The sequence below is a fragment of the Zootoca vivipara genome, chromosome 7 (assembly GCF_965207765.1).
Source record: "Zootoca vivipara chromosome 7, rZooViv2.hap1.1, whole genome shotgun sequence".
NCBI lineage: Eukaryota > Metazoa > Chordata > Lepidosauria > Squamata > Lacertidae > Zootoca > Zootoca vivipara.
The window spans coordinates 62,003,058-62,022,057 of NC_142590.1; the positions used below are offsets into that span (position 1 = coordinate 62,003,058).

General features: G+C 46.5%; 1 protein-coding gene across 1 annotated transcript; it reads left to right on the forward strand.

Annotated features, from left to right (window-relative positions):
• Positions 1-26: 26 nt before the first annotated feature.
• DCLRE1B (DNA cross-link repair 1B) lies at positions 27-6,353 on the forward strand. Its single transcript, XM_035123344.3, has 5 exons — positions 27-358; positions 2,036-2,235; positions 2,328-2,493; positions 3,784-3,966; positions 4,970-6,353. The coding sequence occupies exons 2-5, from the start codon at positions 2,047-2,049 to the stop codon at positions 6,100-6,102; spliced, it is 1,671 nt and encodes a 556-aa protein (XP_034979235.1). The 5' UTR covers positions 27-358; positions 2,036-2,046; the 3' UTR covers positions 6,103-6,353.
• The last annotated feature ends 12,647 nt before the right edge of the window (positions 6,354-19,000 follow it).

Consider the following 19,000-nt stretch of genomic DNA (forward strand, 5'->3'; position numbering starts at 1 on the left):
CTTCCCCAAACTGTAGGACCCGGGGCGTTTGCTTCCGAGGAAGCCGGTCTCCACCAGCATGTGGCGCAATCCTGTTTCCGTTTCGCCGGAAGCGCTGTGTTCCTACGAATACCTTGGCGCCTTGCGAGCGGGAGAGTTGTTTTGATTTCTTCGGCGGGAAGAACCGAAGGTGCAGAGGGAGATCCGAACGGCGGGGAGACTGGCGATCTTTCCTGCAAGCGAAAATGAAAGCAGCCCTCGAGGGTTCCAGTACTGGCGATCCGATTCAACCCGCTGGCTGCGAAGCATTTTAGCAACGGGAGGGAGACGCCCATTCCCTTTTCCTGCACTGTGTGCTGCCACAGGCCTACAAAGCACAGTAAGCTCCCTTTACTCCTCGCTACATTTTTTGTTTTTGGGGTGGGAGACAGGACCGAGGAAGCTCCGGAGCGAAGTGTGCAAACGTTTCTGGGACCGGATGCGAAAAGTGTATTATTTTATAAAAATGTATGCACTGCTTGATTGTAAAAAACAAAAACCCCAACAATAAAACAATAAAATTAACAATAATTTAAAACTTTGGAAAAGTTACAAGAAGAGACTAAAAAAAGATTAAAACTTTCTTAGCAGCTGGGTAGGTAAAGGTAAAGGGACCCCTGACCATTAGGTCCCGTTGTGATTGACTCTGGGATTGCTGCGCTCATCTCGCGTTATTGGCCGAGGGAGCCGGCGTATAGCTTCCAGGTCATGTGGCCAGCATGACAAAGCCACTTCTGGCGAACCAGAGCAGCGCACGGAAACGCCATTTACATTCTGGTTGTAGCTGTACCAATTTATCTATTTGCAGCTGGGTAGGCTTGTATAAATAGAAATGTTTTTAGCAGGCGCTGAAAAGAGTACAGTGAAGGTGCCTGCCTGGTATCAATAGGCAGGGAGTTCCAAAGGGTAGTACCGTAGGTGCCCTTCGTACAATCACTCCAGTAGTTTTAGACTCCCCCTTGCAACTATCCTGCTTCCTCCTCTTACCTGCTGATGCTTCTTAATCCAAATTGTTAGGCCGTCATACTAGTTTGTATCGAAGTTCTATCCTATGGAGCTCATATTCTTATAATCTTATCTGCCAGTCCTCTTCCCAACCTTTCTCATTCTCACAATCTGGTCTGAAGGTTGTGGTAGCTACCAAAGGTAGCTGTTTGTGACTCATTTGCATCCTGTTGCATTGGATGAGTTTCAGTTGGTAACGCTCGAGGATGTGAACAAGGTGCTTGGTTTGTGAAGCAGCCCCTTGTGGCTGATAAAAACTAGCAGAGGGAGCACACCTGGCTGGAGCAGTCGATGAATGCCTACTTGTGAGAGGGCAGTCCCTGCCTGCTTGAAGGAGGCAGTGATAAAACTACGCCCTAACCTCCCCTTAATTTAGAAAATTAAGTAATTGCCAGCTGCTAAAATTTAGTAGGACTTCTGAATACATTTAAGGATCAGGTTGTAAGCACCACTATCCCAACCCCTGACTCTCTTTTTATCTCTTTATTTGTGAATCTTTATATTCTGTGGGTTAAACCACAGAGCCTAGGGCTTGCTGATCAGAAGGTCGGCGGTTTGAATCCCTGTGACGGGGTGAGCTCCCGTTGCTTGGTCCCAGCTCCTGCCAACCTAGCAGTTCAAAAGCACGTCAAAAGTGCAAGTAGATAAATAGGAACCGCTACAGCGGGAAGGTAAACGGCGTTTCCGTGTGCTGCTCTGGTTTGCCAGAAGCGGCTTTGTCATGCTGGCCACATGACCTGGAAGCTATACGCCGGCTCACTCGGCCAATAACGCGAGATGAGCGCCGCGACCCCAGAGTCGGTCACGACTGGACCTAATGGTCAGGGGTCCCTTTACCTTTACTTTTACCTTTACCTTTTATATTCTTGTTAAAACATGTACCTCAGTTTTTATTTTTTGTTGATCCAGTTCTATGGCCATTAGTAGTTTTATTGATGCTCCCATCCACCCTTGACTTTTCTGCGGTGGTTGTTTGTTTTTGGTATTCAGAATTCCCCTCTTTCTTTTACAGGAGCTGGACTGATGAACGGAACTCTCATCGCAGGCACACCCATTGCGGTGGATTTTTGGAATATCAGAAAAGCTGGGAGGGCTCGTTTGTTCTTTCTTTCTCACATGCACAGTGACCACACAGCAGGGCTTTCCAGCACCTGGAACCGACCTATTTATTGCTCTCCGGTTACTGGTCGAATTCTGCATCTTAGACTGAAGGTAGATCTTTACACACACATGTGCGATCTTCCACCACTTTAACTTAGGGGAGGCCTACAGTTGACTCTGCCGTGCCTTCATCCTGTTTTTAGGTGGCTGAAAAATGGATCCGCCCTCTGGAAGTTGGAGATAGCCATGTCCTGGCCTTAGATGAGATGCAGAGGGAGACCGTGACTGTGACCCTGATAGATGCTAACCACTGTCCTGGATCTGTCATGTTCCTTTTTGAAGGTTACTTTGGTGTTATCCTCTACACAGGTATGTTGATGAGAGACATCTAACATTTTCCTCTCTGCTACCTCTTAATTTGTCTCTCAGCACAAACACCGTACCTATTTCCAGAAGTTATTTTTAAAATTACTTGCTTATATATATGAAATACACACACACACTTGCCTTGTGTCATGGAACATGGAACCAAGACAAGATACACATGGTTTCCAGCTAGGTAGTAACCAGACCTGCTTAGTTTCAGCAAGGCACTGGCCTCATGTGCCTTCCATATCCTGGGCCATGTTAGTCTGTTGAGAAGTCAGGGGCTGGGCAGAGGAGGAGGACTGGTGGAGACAGCCTCCCCATCTTGACCCTTCCAGGGAAGAGGAAGAGCAAGACAGTGTAGATTTACAACAGTGGTTTGCGGGAGGTCACAGTTCAGAAGCAATGAGGGAGAAAGTTTTTTACAGTCCTTTTTGTTTCAAACTTTACAGAGAGAGGCTATAGAACCCAGCCTCTTGGATAATGGGGTTGTTCCGAGTGAATCTCCACCCCCCCCCCATCTCTCCCACTTCCTCATTCATCATCATCACCTCCTCTACAGGTGTTGCTAAGTGCCCTCCGTCTTCAAGCTCTTTGCTCTTCTACTTTCAATGCCTGCCAGGTTCTGGGAGATGGAGGGTCCGGAATTCTTTCTAGTGACAATGTGTCAGCCAGCTGCTGCTCCGGCTCTGCCTGCTCCTCCTCTCCCATTATTTTCCAACGTGCCCCCTTGTTTCTCCCCCTCTGTCATATGAGGGCAGAGTGGGATGGCGGTTTCACCAGTGATGTATTGCTGGTGAAACCACTGCTGCTCCTGAGTCCCTCTGCTAGCAGTGCCCACTGGAGGAAGGAACTCTTGACTCCGTCCAACAGACGCTGTTACCAGAGAGACTCAGGAGTTGTGGCGGTTTCACCAGCGATATACCGCTGAGTGAAACCAACACCACGGTCTGCTCCTCATACCGGCCCTGGGCAATATATCGCCCAGGCCTACTAGCCACACATGGTTAATAATAATTAATAATTACTATTATTTTATTTTTTATACCCCACCCATCTGGCTGGGTTTACACTCTGGTTGTGTCACAAGGAGGAACAAAGCAATAATTTTAGACTTGAAATTTGTATAGAAACAGTTAATAATAAACTCTGCTGCAGCAACTTCTTCCACAGTAACCAAAGAAGAGCTGGCTTTATCCTTAGCTTAGTTCTTTGGAACTTTAACCATAATTTCCATTTTAACCCTTCAAGTGGCTTTCCCCTGACGGGTATGTGACATCTGTGTCTCACCAGGTGATTTCCGCTACACTCCCAGCATGCAACAGGAACCAGCTCTGAAGAACTCAAAGCTTATCAGCAGCCTCTACCTGGACAATACCAACTGCCACCCCGATATTGTCATACCATCCCGGCAAAAGGCCACTGAACAGATCAAAGAGGTGATCAGAGCCCACCCCCATCACCAGGTTAAGATTGGTAAGCAGTCCTAATAGTTTTGGAAGACGTTTCTTAAATTGGGTGAGGAACTCAAGGCATTCCAGGGGTTGCTTAACTACAATCCTGATCTTTGGCCATGCTAGCTGGGGCTGATGGGAGCTAGAGTCCAACAACAGTTTCTCCATCCTTATGTTGGTTAAGGCACAGTTTCAAAACTGCTGAATGGAAAATAGAAGTACAGTGTGGCTAACACACTGGAATTTTCAGTGGCTGTCCAGAAAGGAACACAAGTATGAACCTCATGTAGCGGTTCCCAAACTTTCTCCCCCACAGACCACTTGAAATTTGCTGAGGGTCTTTATGAACCAATTAAAGATTTTTCTGCCTGTTGTAGCAATTGCAGTTTGCTAGGCTAAATGCTGTATGATTTTGTATTTTTTTACAGACATACCACACACTACCTGGATTTGTGGACTGCTGGTGGGCCTTGGGCCACAGTTGGGCAATCCTTAATCTTAGGACATTAAAGAAATCTTACCATTTTTGAGTGAGGTTTACAAGCACATCTCCCCCAAATTCATATGTGAAAATAGATCCTGTACAATGAAGTACTCTGAAGGTTGTGAATCCATAAAATCTGGATGATAAAGTCATAGCTGGGTTTAGCAGTGCAAGAATCATTAACCACTGGGGCGGGCACTCACTTGGGGGCAGGGTAGAATTACTTGGAAAATGTACGCACTATACCTTTAAACCACATACATCCCCACAAAGAATTCTGGGCACTGTAGTTTAAGGGTTGCTGGGAATGATTATTCTCTGAGCGGTAAACAATAGTGCCTAGAATTATTGAGGAAAAGACTGTGTTCAAAATGTGCTTTAAAGATATAGTGTATACGCAGCCTTGAATTCCAGAGTAACTGCTAAGCTGCTGCTGTATCAGAAGCCCTGAGATTAAGGTACTATTAGCTGCTGAATAAACTTCACTGTGCCTCATGCCGTCTGGCCTTTGAAATGCTTACAGTTCTTTGTCCTCTTCTAGGTACTTATAGTTTAGGGAAAGAGTCGCTATTGGTGGAACTGGCCAAGGAATTTGGCACCTGGATTGTGGTAAGTCCCCAGAAACTGGAACTTATGAAACTGCTGGAGATGGAGGATGTGTTCACCTCTGAGGAAGGAACGGGTAGGATTCATGCTGTGGATTTTTCAGAAATCCGCCAAGCAAATATGAATTACTGGAACCAGAGCCATCCGACCATAGCTGTTCTCCCTACCAGCCGGCCGCTGAAGTTCCAGCACCCTGACATCCACGTTGTTCCCTACTCAGACCATTCATCTTTCCAAGAGTTGCTGGAATTTGTAGCTTGGCTAAAGCCCTGCTCTATAATCCCGGTGGTAAAGAAAGAAGAATGCCAGGTGTATTTCCAACAATACTTGACAGCTAAAAACTGCACACCACTGGAGTCCAAAGTCCCCGAATCAGTGAAAATATTCATGCAGCAAGGAAACAGTAAGTGGGAAAGGCCCTCAAAACAGCTGAAACTGAGTATCTCTCACCATGTACCCAGAGGGGTTTGGTTTGACGCCCCAGAAATATGTAGCAGTGAGAGTGAAAATGGCTGTGATGCAGAGGTTTCCCAGCAAAGCTGCCCAGAGCCCATGGAGAAAGCTGTGCCTTGCTCTCAATCTGACTGTGTTGAGGAGGAGCAAAAAGACATAACAGCAAAACAAGAAAACTTTGAGAGCCAGAGAGCAATAACGGCTGAATCTACGACATCCTCCAAACATCAGCTGAAGGGCAGTGGTGTCAATCAGTGTCAAAAATGCCAGGCAACTGTGACATTGAAACACACAAATACACTGTCCTGGTTTGAAAGGGATGCAGATGCAGAAGGAATGCTTTGTTCCTCTGTAGGCAGTGAATGTATGGGGAATGTGGCCTTGGAGAACCACGCACCCTCAACATCGCATGCTGTTCGGATTGATACATATGATCCGTTCGCCTCTCCAGCAGATGTAACATTCCAGCCTGTCGATGAACAGGCTTCCCAAAGTCTCCTTCAGGAATATGACTTAACTCCGCTCAACATCCCAAAGCAACTTTCTCTCCAAGACTTTGACTGGCAAGTAGATAACTACTTGGAAAAAAGCAAAAGACACAAAATCATGGAATAATGAGGAAGGGAAATCTGCAATTGGGATAGCAGAGCTAGCAGCAGCCAGTGCAAGGACACCTGCTAATGCAAAAGGGCTTATCTCAGTTTCACCCCCTCCCCAAATTGACTCTGGGATGTGAGGAGAACCCCCATAACAGTTTGTGGGGCAGGGGAGGAGCAGAAATGCTTGCAGTGATGGGAGCGATCTCCTTAACACTACTTTGAATTCCACCCACTGTTGTTTTCTAGTAAAGTTTATTTTCTTCTGAATTTTTTTAAAAAGAACTGTGCAAAACACTAGTAATGTATGGCTGGTATATAAATTTCCAGGTAGGCCACTTGTTTCCTCCTCAACACTGCTGGGGAAAGTGGTGCTCGTACCTTATACAAAAGGTTTTATTGCCCATAAGAGACGCTGGTAAAATCAGTGTTAAACTTCTGCATCCACGTTTGAGGCTTTGCTTGTTATTTCTTGGGGGTTATCAACATAATGATCGAAGCCAGTGTGCGCTCTATCTTTAAAGGTAAAGGTAATCAAACACCTAGCAGGTCCAGCATCTAGTTCTCACAGTGGCCAACCAGATTCCTGGTAATCAGAGGCTTAAGATAAAGGTAAAGGGACCCCTGACCATTAGGTCCAGTCGCAGACGACTCTGGGGTTGTGGCGCTCATCTCGCTCTATAGGCCGAGGGAGCCAGCGTACAGCTTCTGGGTCATGTGGCCAGCATGACTAAGCCGCTTCTGGCAAACCAGAGCAGCGCACAGAAACGCCATTTATCTTCCCACCGGAGCAGTACCTATTTATCTACTTGCACTTTGACGTGCTTTCAAACTGCTAGGTTCGCAGGAGCTGGGACCAAACAATGGGAGCTCACCCCGTCGCGGGGTTTCGAACCGCCGACCTTCTGATTGGCAAGTCCTAGGCTCTGTGGTTTAACCCACGCTCTATGGTGGGTGTTGGGGGGGAGTAACCTGTTGGGTTTTACCAACAAACCATGGGTTTTTGCAAGGGTCAGGAAGGGAAAGATACATACCAGTGTTAGCAAGGGGAGAGCATTTCCCTAGCATTCCTTCTGATGGTAAATAAAGCTGGTGAGTACCACCAGAATCTGGGGGGACGGGGACACTTACTGTGCCTGAGCCATGTGTCTCTCCTAGGAGTGATGTGGTGGCTCGGGCACCTGCATGCTCTACAGCCAAGGGGGAGGCGGCAGGTGGACTCCCTGCAGGTTCCATGTTGCTCGAAAAAGCAACACAGGCCTGCAGGTCACTAGAGTGGAACGGGGCCTGGGCACTGGAATTCTGGCATGCCCTGCCCCATCTCGTGAGTGCCCTGCCCTGGGCACTCAAGCGGCTAACTAGGCTGCTGACCAGAATTATAGTCAAAATGGATGTGAAAGGGAATATTTGGGGAAACTCCCAAGGTTTACAGAAGTACAAAAATTATTTTTTGGGGGGGGACCGGGACCTAACAGGACACCCCCCTCTAAAAACACCTCCAGTTCATTAGAGGACTGAGCATACTCAAATCACAACAGAATGCTGAGTGTCTTTTTGGGTGGGAGGGGGTGGAATCCTGCAAACTAGGTGGGCAGGGGAATGGAATACGCCAGAAGAGGACATGATTGTATGGAATACTGAACAGGGGCCCTTATTACCACATCATTTTATTGCCCATCCGACTCGTACTATTTAGAAAATAGTAATGGATTACTGGGACTTTTCCTTTTCGAGGGCTAGGTGAACACACCCATGCTTCGGTGGTTCATTGGAGGAGCACTTGGCCTCTAAAGAAAGTAAAATGAAAAACACTTCTAAAAGGATGGTTTAACAACATAGGCACACACGTTAAAGTGTTTATCACCATGTGTTATCATGCAGTGTCCAGGCTTTGCAAGCTGGCTAGAGTTTCTTTCCAGAAAGCATTTGCAAGAGCCATTGTGCACCTACTGGGGGGAAGAACTGCATTTCCTCAAAGACAATTACTAGGTATTTTCATACAACGGAAGTGTTTCTTTGAAGGCCATTGTCTGAATCCTTTCACAAATCAGAAACAATTTGTTTTTTACTTTTTAAAGAAAACGCACACACACCCTTATTATCTAAGCTCCTTGTGATGTGACAGTGGGGTGCTGCATTTGATGTTATCCTTACCATAAGGGGGCCAATAGCGATTTTATGAGACTTGCTTTATTCTTTGGTCTCACTATGTCCTTTAGAAGGCTCCTGCTTACCACGCCCCTGATAGCAGTACTACTTACATTTTAAATGACTTACAAGCCACAGATTGCTCAGGGGGCTTGTGCCTAGTAATCCTATGCAGACTTTTTTAGGAGTTGGTCCCACTGAACTCAGAGATACTTACTTCTGAGTCAGCTTGTATAGGGTCAGGCTGATAACAAAAGTGGCTGCTTCTTTTCGGCATAAGCAAGCTGCCTTTCATGTTCACTTCTAGCAGACAGGGTTATTAGTTGCCTCGGTCTCTGCGTGGGATAATTTATTGTGCTGTAGGAGAAGAAAAGTGTCTTTGTACTGATAGCCTAAGAAATTATTTGGCCCTAGAACTGAGCTCTGTAGCAGCCCTATAATGTTTCTGTTTCAGAGTTTAGTCAAATGGAGTGCAGCCATGATGGTTTGCTAGCAAATGGAAGGACCTCCCAGGAGATTGCCATTACGGGGAGGCCTGTTGGAGCAGATAGTCAGATGGGTTCATTATCTCCTGCTTTCCAGGACTATCCCATCTTCTGGTGATATGCCTAGTGTTTTGGCATGCCCCTGAAAATACGATTTTTCAGAGTTTTGTCACTGCGATGGCTGTAAAATAGCTGCTGGTCAGAAGCCACCCGGCACACTAACCCAAGTTTCCAGCCCATGTGCTACAACAGCAGGAGAGAACAGTATATATAAAGTTTATAAGCTATCCTCTCTGTCGCAAAACCTGTGTGCTTTAGAACGAGAAAAAGATCAGCAAGAGAGTTGCTGGGAGATAGTAGCATGTCTGGCGTTGCTTGTGGCTGCTTGCTTTCCTAGTACTTGTGGTTCTTTCCCAGAACGCCACACCCTGCTGTATGATATCCCTTATGTAATCAGCGGTGGTATTAAAGTAATCATTGCTTTCAAAGCGATGGCAGCTCAGAAATGAAAGCCTCTGATCCCAGCCCTGGTGGGTCCTCTTTAATTACGCCTTGTGGCACCTGGGGAGGGGGAAGCCTGAGGGTTATGTAGGAGTTTTCCTGCCTTTTGCTAGCATTTTCAATTGCTGAGTTTCTCACCAGTTTTAAGTGGGTTGCTCCCTACCCCTCACAGTTCAGTGGAGGTTTGGCATAGCAGGGCATCTGTTGCAAGAGCTTAAGTCTTGTTTTAAAGCCAGTTTTGTAATAAAGCAAATGAGGAAGCTTGCCAAGCTGAATGCAAAAACCACATATAGGAGAGCATGCAAAATGCAGCTGAAGGTGGGGTGGGGTATGTAAATACACCTCTGGCAAGTATGTCATAGACATAGGTGAAGGGTAGCAGCATCAGATACAGTGTTTTGCAGGAGTGGGATATAATTGGTGAGAACCTAATTGAGATCAATTTGATTCTTTTTTACCCAGAAGCAGCAGACACAGAACGCTGTATATGCAGTAGAAAATACATTAGAAAAATGAAAATGGGAATCCTGAAATAATGCAGGGAAACAACAAATTATTTGCCTAGTTTTTGCTGGAGAAGATGCTGGGAAGATACCTCTGAACCAGTGCTGCCATGGAGTGCAGCTGGAGAAATATGTCAAATAGATGTGATGAAATATTAGACAAATTAAAAAGTAATGGCATAAACCCCTGTTTTCTTAAAGAACACAACTGCTGGACTATTAATTTATCACGCACATGAAAAGCCTTATTTCCAGAGGGTTGGAAGGTATGCAGTGTAACACAAGTCTTAAAATTATTTAAATATGTTAACAAACATATAGACAGATATGGATTTTCTAAAAGTCTTTGATTTACGGACTGAAAGTTTGTTTATTCCTGCCTTTGGTTTTTTTTTAAAGTGACAGTTTTCACAGTGCAGGGGAATAGAGTCCCTCAAGGTTCGGCATGGCAACTGAAGTTATTTACCCAATTCCTATATTAACCAGGGCCAGCGCTGAACAATAAACTGGACAAGTTTGTAGATAACACCAAATTACATATCCAAAAATCCCAGGCACATTCTGAAGATTTCCAAAAGGGTCTCTCCAAACAAGAAGTCTGATGAGATTCGGTGTAAGCTAAATGCCAGTTTTAAAGATGAGTACTAAATTGGCTATGGCTGTAGGACACTCATTGGAAATGTCAACTTGGTGGCTACAAAAAAGGAAAGTTGGTGTTTAATAATCATAGGACCTCAGCACAATAGCACCCTTCCCCACTTGTGGTTCCTACCAGCAGGCATTCAGAGGCAGCAACTCCAAAGAGAGTTTACAATCAGATCAAAACAGCAATGCAAAAAGAAATGAAATGCTGAAAATCTAAACATGGCCACTGAAAGCTAGAGAGCTAGAGAGAACAGGTGTGGCTACAGCTAAGTTTATTGAGACGTGGTAGCATACTTCACCAACCTGACGTTCTTTGGTATGGTGAGTTGTAGAAAAAACATCTGGAGGACACAAGGTTGGTGAAGGCTGCTCAAATGCCATAGGCTGGCTGAAGTAGGAGCCACCAGCCTGGGAAACCCCCAGGAGGAGAAGGCTCAGAGCCAGGGGATTGGGGTGGGTCAACGATGAGTGGTCAGAGGGAGAAGGAGCAGATTGGGAGGAGGAGGTGTTGTAAGCAGAAGAGGTGACAGGTTTTAGTGAACAGGAAGAGGCTGCGGCAGAGCACAATTCAGACTCCAAGGCAGAAACCGGGGCTGGAGAGGGTGGAGATAGGAAGGATGCTGAAGAAGCCAAGGAGTCTCAGTCTCTCTCTCTCTTTCCTGCTGCAACCAATTCCCCTCCCCTCCTGGTCTCCTAGAACATGCCAAGAAATGAAACCAGCAGAGCCTGAAACTGCATGCGAAAGACCCTGGAGAGAAGGAGTCCTAGTGGTCACTACCATGTTTCCCCTTTTTTAAGACACCGTCTTAATAACATTTTTTCCTCAAAAAAAACACAGGGTGGCGTACTTTCGGTGGGATGTCTTGATTTTTTATTACCGGTACGGTTTTTACGGCTCAGGGCGCTGCTGGGCTCTCTTGCGTGCTTGGCGCTGCAGCAGCCACCGGTTCCGGGTGGCGGGGTGGCAGGCATCCTTGGCCGGGCCAGGTGGAGGCCGCTAGCTCAGGCACTCCGCCCGCCGCTGCAGGGCGCTCCAAGCTCCTTGGCCAGGCCAGGAAAGGAAGAAGCAGTGAGCCCAGCGGTGGCGGCAAGCACGGAAGCGGCAGGGACGGCGGTGGACGAGAAGGTGGAGCACGGGGATGCAGCCAGCAAGGTGGGAGCGCGATCAGCTGTTTTTTAATACGTAGTCATAAAGTAAACCATGTTTTTAAGCATTTGAGAAATATAAGACATACCCCGAAAAAAGCCATACTTCCGCGCCACGTAAACCAACCCCCACAGGCAGCTCCACTCACAGAGTCACTCCATGCAGCCGGCACTGCAGGAGCACGATCAGCTGTGAAGCAGCGCTCCAAGAGCTCCGCTTGATCGCGCTCCCGCCTTGCTGGCTGCATCCCGTTGTTCAGTCCCAGCTCCTGCCCACCTAGCAGTTCGAAAGCACATCAAAGTGCAAGTAGATAAATAGGTACAGCGGGAAGGTAAACGGCATTTCTGTGTGCTGCTCTGGTTCGCCAGAAGCGGCTTTGTCATGCTGGCCACATGACCTGGAAGCTGTACGCGGGCTCCCTTGGCCAATAACGCAAGATGAGCGCCGCAACCCCAGAGTCGGTCACGACTGGACCTAATGGTCAGGGGTCCCTTTACCTTTACCTTACTTCCCTGTACTGTCACCCTGGCATTGTTCTAGTAGTAATACAGTACAGTAGCAGCAAGGTGTGCTTACTGTTTTTTTGCTGCTCATAATTTTATTGTTTTTTTATTATTATTTGTGTACGATGCTCAGAGATCTATTGCTATTGGGCAACTGATAAATATTATTCAAGAGTTTTTCTTGTGTAGATATTCCTCCTCTATTATTATATTATATTTTAATTACTTTATGCTATAATCAGTTTTATTAGGTTAATAATAATAATAATAATAATAATAATAATAATAATAATAATAATTTTATTTATACCCTGCCCTTCCCAGTCAAGACCGGGCTCAGGGCGGCTAAGAACAAAAATATCAAAACAAGCATAAAAGAAACAATTCAATTAAAATACAGATTAAATACAATGTTAAAATTCACTTTTAAAATGGGAATCTACAAGTGGAACCTCATTTAAATATCTGTAGGATAAAACCTTAGGGGAGGGTACCACCTGGGTCAAACTGAGTCAGTCCAAAGGCCAAGCGGAACAGCTCTGTCTTGCAGGCCCTACGAAAAGATGACAACTCCCGCTGGGCCCTAGTCTCCTGAGAGAGTGTGTTCCACCAGGTCGGGGCTAGTACTGAGAAGGCCCTGGTCCTGGTCGGGGCCAGTCTAACCACCTTGTGCTCAGGATCTCCAGTATGTTATTATTTGTGGACCTTAATGTCCTCTGCGGGGCATTAATCTCTGTTGCCTTGGGTGACTGAGTAGACAGAACTCCTTTGTATTCTCAATCATTTTCAAATGAAATGCATCTCTTCTTCTGCAGTCATCTGTGATTCTGGATCTCACTTTCAAAAACAAATAGATGAGGTTTAGCACTATATCAGAGCATAGGATTGTTGCACTGTGATAACATCTCCTTCCAGGAAAAATCAAATCAGAGTGTTTCTCACCACCAAAAGCTTTGTCTAATAACAACACGTAACCAGAACATGACTATTGCAGCTGGAAATTAATTCCCAAACTGGCATGATAAAACTGGTACTATGCTATGAGAAATTGATTCTTGAAACAGTTGAAGGCTCCTGTACAGCTAAATCATGGGAGGCTGCCCACTGTGTCTCTTTATGAGTTATTGCATTCATGAAAATGTTTCTATTCAATTAGCTCTACTGGGTGCAGCTAATTATGTTCTCAACTCTAAACCAGACATTTATTTAGATTGTTCAGTAGCTCCCAATGTAGAAATGGAGATTAACCCTTTCTTTAGAGGATTAACCTAATCTTTAGAGGAACCCACACCCTCTGTGTGCCTCTGTATGAGTCACTCACCTGGAATTGCCTCTTTCCAGCTAGAAGACATGGCCAGAGCAATTTCACACAGAGCCATAGAATAACTGGAAGGGACTTTGGATATCATCTAGTCCAACCTTCTGCTCAGTGAAGAAAACTTGCCACTTCAACATTCACAACAAATGGCCACCTCTCCCAGTCTCTGCTTAAATCATCTGGAATTAAATTCATCTCCTGGAAGCAGTCTGTTCTACCTGCTCCTGCTGCTACTCCTCTGTTCATCTGAAACCTGCTTCCACCTTCTGCTTCACCTTCTGAATGACAGACCTTTGGATATATAAATAAAATTCTCATGCCTTAATATTCTCTTCTGTCTAGGCTAAACTTGTCCAGCTCTTTCAACCATTACTCAGAGGACCTGGAGTTGTAGCCAATGTTAGTTCTACTCAGAACAAACCCATTGAAATCAATGCACACAAGTTTTTTAGCGTCATTAATTTCATTGAGTCTACCCATTGAAATTAATCTTGGTTTCCAGACCCTTCACCATCTTGGTTCGCTTCTGCACACTTTGTCAACGTCTTTCTTAAAACACTAGTGGTTTTCAGCCCGTTCAATAACGGGCGCTAGAATCCTGGGGTTCGGAGAAGCGCTTGCGCAGCGCTTCTCCGAACCCTGGGACCCGTCCTTGCTGTCGGCGGCAGGGGGACAGGAACGGAGGAGGAGAAAGCGCTGCTTTCTCCTTCTCCGTTCCTCTCCCGCAGCCGCCGACAGGAAGCAGACATCCCAGGGTTCGGAGAAGCGCTTGCGCAGCGCTTCTCCGAACCCTGGGACCCGTCCTTGCTGTCGGCGGCAGGGGGACAGGAACGGAGGAGGAGAAAGCGCTGCTTTCTCCTTCTCCGTTCCTCTCCCGCAGCCGCCGACAGGAAGCAGACATCCCAGGGTTCGGAGAAGCGCTTGCGCAGCGCTTCTCCGAACCCTGGGACCTGTCATTGCTGTCGGCGGCAGGGGGACAGGAACGGAGGAGGAGAAAGCGCTGCTTTCTCCTTCTCCGTTCCTCTCCCGCAGCCGCCGACAGGAAGCAGACATCCCAGGGTTCGGAGAAGCGCTTGCGCAGCGCTTCTCCGAACCCTGGGACCCGTCCTTGCTGTCGGCGGCAGGGGGACAGGAACGGAGGAGGAGAAAGCGGCGCTTTCTCCTCCTTCCTTCCTCTCCCCCAGCCGCCGACAGGAAGGACGCGCGCACTCTCCCCCCCCGCCTCCTCCAACCGCCGCTCCTCACGGCCAGGGAGGGTTGTGAGGAGGCCTTCGCCGGCCTCCACCCCAGCGGGAGCGGCGGTTGGAGGAGGCAGAGTGGGGGGAGAGTGCGCGCGCGCAGTCTCTGCTGTCCAATCCCTGTATCCCTGGGGCACATGCGCAGTGACCCAGGGACACACGGGACATCTGGACGCAGGGACAACATGGACATTATTATATAGGATAGCATCCAGAATTGGAAACAGTGGATGACAGGGGCAGATGCCAATCCGGGTTGTGAGCGAGGGAATTACCGGTACAATAAATTGTTAGGAATTCAATATACATGTTCTAGCATCTAATTCCATGTGGGAGGGTTGAGCAAGTTGCTGCCAGTCTTAGTTCCCATATCTGTACAATGGCATTAATAGTGACTTACCTCACATGACTGTTAGGCAGGAGATTGTAAAACTAAGTGATAAATGACAGCCATGAACTGAAGCATCATGTGAATACACCTCTGATATCTTCAAACACTTTTACTAGGAAGCAACCTGAGTCATTAAGATGTTTCAAGTGTGTCAAGAAATAGGAACCTGGCCTGGGACCTTAGCATGAAGGATGGGTAAACAACAACAACATAGGAAGCTATTTATACCTACACAAACCACTAATTCATATAGCTCAGCATTGCATGCACTTACTGGCAGCAGCTTTCCAGGGTTTCAGAAGAGATATTTCCAGTCCTGCCTGGAGAAGCCAGGGATTGAACCTGGAATCTTCTGGATCCAAAGCAAATGCTCTACCATTGAGCTATAGTCTTTGCAATGCTCTTGGAAGCCAAGGAGATGGCGTATAGCAGGCATCCCCAAACTTCAGCCCTCCAGATGTTTTGGACTACAATTCCCATCATCCCTGACCACTGGTCCTGTTAGCTAGGGATCATGGGAGTTGTAGGCCAAAACATCTGGAGGGCCGCAGTTTGGGGATGCCTGGCGTATAGAATCATAGCATCACAGAAATGGTTGGAAGGGACCATGAGGGGCATCCAGTCCAAGCCATTGCAGGAATCTTTCACCCAACGCAGGGCTCAAACCCACAACCCTGGGATTATGAGTCTCACTCTATTGACTGAGCTATCCAGTTTTCTAAAATTGGATCAAGAAAGACTCAACCTATGAAATCCTTCTGTGGGGATGCCAGGAACACAAAAGTAAAAGTGAGACCTCCGTAGAAGATACAGTCTCTAGCTTTGAGTTCCCTTTTATCTTTCTTTGCTGCATCAGCAAAGCGAGAATTTGCGTCTGTGTTATGACTGTGGCTTTTAAAATCCTTTGGTTTGTTTTAACTTGCTTGTTTCTTTTATTTCTTAAAATCCCTATCAGCAATATTCCCCCAGGTATGGGCCAATCAACATGGAATTATTTCTTAAATCCTTATACAAACAATGAACCACTTCGTGCCAGCCTTAGTATGCAAATTTGCAGGTTGATACTGCTTGTCCAGGGGTCAGCAAACTTTTCAGCAGGGAGCCAGTCCACTGTCCCACAATCTTTGTGGGGGGCCAGACAATATTTTGAAGGGAAAAAATGAACGAATTCCTATGCCCCACAAATAACCCAGATTTTAAATAAAAGGACACATTCTACTCATGTAAAAACACGCTGATTCCCGGACCGTCCACGGGCCGGATATAGAAGGCGATTGGGCCAGATCTGGCCTCTGGGCCTTACTTTGCCTACCCATGGCTTAGGCCAAGGGTCAGCAAGGTTTATCTTGCCTGGGATGGATCGGTCCTCCTGAGATAGCTCCGTGGGATGGATCTTGCGCGTGCATAAGCGCCTGCGCCTGTAATTTTTGGCGTCTGCACAGACTGATTCCCAGCGCCACAGAAGTGAGTCCCCACACTGCTTTAGCACTGCACATGAGCGGGCAACTTGGTTTGGGGGTGGCTCATGGGCCAGTCAAACATCCTCCATGGGCCGCTTCCAGCCCATTGGCCTTAGGTTGTCCACCCCTGCTGTAAGGCTTGCTTCTGGGAAACTATGTTCATTATATAATGCTGATAAAAGTGGCAGAGCCCAAACAGGTAGGGAATGGAGCTGCGAGCCAAGAAAATTATTAACAACATGCCTGAGCCAGCGCTTCTCATGAATAGGGCTTATGTGGAAGGATATGAATGACCTTGTAATTTACCAGGCTTGGTAGCTATACTTGTGCTCCTCAAAGAAGTGTGACGTGTTCTTTTGCATTCAAAGAGCAGAGGATGAGGTGTCAATAGCCTAAGCCCAGGGGTCGGCAACCTAAGGCCAATCTAGTCCAACCTTCTGCTCAGTGAAGAAAACCTGCCACTTCAACATTCACAACAAATGGCCACCACTCCCAGTCTTTTCTTAAATCATCTCCTGGAATTAAATTCATCTCCTGGAAGCAGTCTGTTCTACCTGCTCCTGCTGCTACTCCTCTGTTCATCTGAAACCTGCTTCCACCTTCTGCGGACCCCTGGGCTTAGGCTATTGACACCTCATCCTCTGCTCTTTGAATGCAAAAGAACACGTCACACTTCTTTGAGGAGCACAAGTATAGCTACCAAGCCTGGTAAATTACAAGGTCATTCATATCCTTCCACATAAGCACTATTCATGAGAAGCGCTGGCTCAGGCATGTTGTTGATAATTTTCTTGGCTCGCAGCTCCATTCCCTACCTGTTTGGGCTCTGCCACTTTTATCAGCATTATATAATGAACATAGTTTTCCAGAAGCAAGCCTTACAGCAGGGGTGGACAACCTAAGGTCCATGGGCCACAAGCGGCCCACAGGGGTCGTTTAACCGGCCCATGAGCCACCCCCGAACCAAGCCGCCCACTCGGCAAGTCCCAACGCACTCCACTGAACCATCGCAGCGCGGTGCAGGGACTCGCTTCCGCGGCACCAGAAATCACGTCTGTGCAGACGCTGAAAATTGCGGGCGTGTATGCTTATGCGCACACACAATCCGGCCCACGCAGGGATCTCCGCTGGAGTGAACCGGCCCAGGCGAGGTAAACCTTGCTGACCCCTGGCTTACAGGATGACTGAAAATATTAAATAGTGCTTCTGAGTGCGGTAGGCCTCATTTTCAATTGAGCAACCTCGGAACTCAGGAGCAAGGTCAGCCTCTCCTGCCAAGTTGTCTGCACTGAGCTCTTAGTACAGTTTCTATATTTGAATCTTATCACTGGCAGCTCATTCCTTCGCTATGCAACAGAGCAAACGACACTTCTACCCTCAATTGCTGGTGTGTGCTCTTTCTGCCAAGGCATCAACTGTCTCCCTTGGGCTTGGTGTAAGATGAACAAAAGCAGTTTGGACACCCCTGTCCTAACTATCTAACCCCAGCCAAGCAGGGTTCCTATACTCTTGTGGGACAGGCAATACTTTTACAACTTTTCCTATCGGTGGAAGGGAAAGATGCACCGCTTGAATTTCTGCCTGTCCCAACTTCTTAGTGGCACATGAACCTTGCTTTTATTAGTCCCTGATGGTGTTATATATGTGCCATGAAATGTTTCACCTGGTGAATTATGCAAGCAAGCTGCTGTTAAAAGGACAGGAGGAGTTCAGGGCTATTCCAATTCTGCTAACTCTACAAACAAGGGCTGGACTGGTTTAAATATTGTTGTTACCAAAAAAAAAAAAGAAAAAAAGAAAAAAAAATATTGTTGTTACCATTCTTAAAAAAATGCTGCTATTATTATTATTATTATTATTATACAAGAATGGCACAGTGTCCGGCTGATTTTTGGTAGTCTACTAAACCTTTGTCTATAAACAAATCTCTTAAATCACAAGTATTGCTTTCATCATCTTCCTTATTTGACAATTGTTTTTCCTTTAACTATCCTTGATTTACCGTGTTTCTCCAAAAATAAGACACTGTCTTATATTTATTTTTCCTCAAAAAAAAAAAACACGGCGGCTTATTTTCAGGGGAATGTCTTTTTTTTTTAATTAAGTATGGTACAGTTTAACCTACAAGGTTACTCTTGTGGGACAGGCAATACTTTTACAACTACAAGGTTAAACTGCCTATCACTATGGCTTATTTTCGGGGTATGGCTTATTTTAGGGGTATGGCTTATTTTAGGAGAAACATGGTATTACCACTGCCTGGGGCTGCTCCCAGGAGCTTGAAAATCTCAGGACTAGATTTCTCAGCAGCCTCTGCAACTTGTCTGCTTCTCACTATTTATATTGGATCAAGGACCCCACTTTAAACCAGGGTTAGGGGACCTGGGACTCTCCAGATGTTGCTGAATAACAACTCCCATCATCCCTGGTAACTGGCCATGCTGACTGGGGCTGATGGGATAATGGAGTCCCGCAACAGCTGGAAGCCATAGATTCCTTATCTCTTCAGCCTTTTAGTGTGTGATCATGTTTAGCTCAATGGCATTAAAACCTCCTGCTAATTTTTGCAGTTCAAACT

Excerpts from the sequence above, each read along its gene's own strand:
- DCLRE1B (XM_035123344.3), top strand. The coding sequence starts at position 2,047 with ATGAACGGAACTCTCATCGCAGGCACACCCATTGCGGTGGATTTTTGG. Across the intron at positions 2,236-2,327 it reads TTCTGCATCTTAGACTGAAG|GTGGCTGAAAAATGGATCCG; the intron begins GTAGATCTTTAC and ends TCCTGTTTTTAG. Across the intron at positions 2,494-3,783 it reads TGGTGTTATCCTCTACACAG|GTGATTTCCGCTACACTCCC; the intron begins GTATGTTGATGA and ends GTGTCTCACCAG.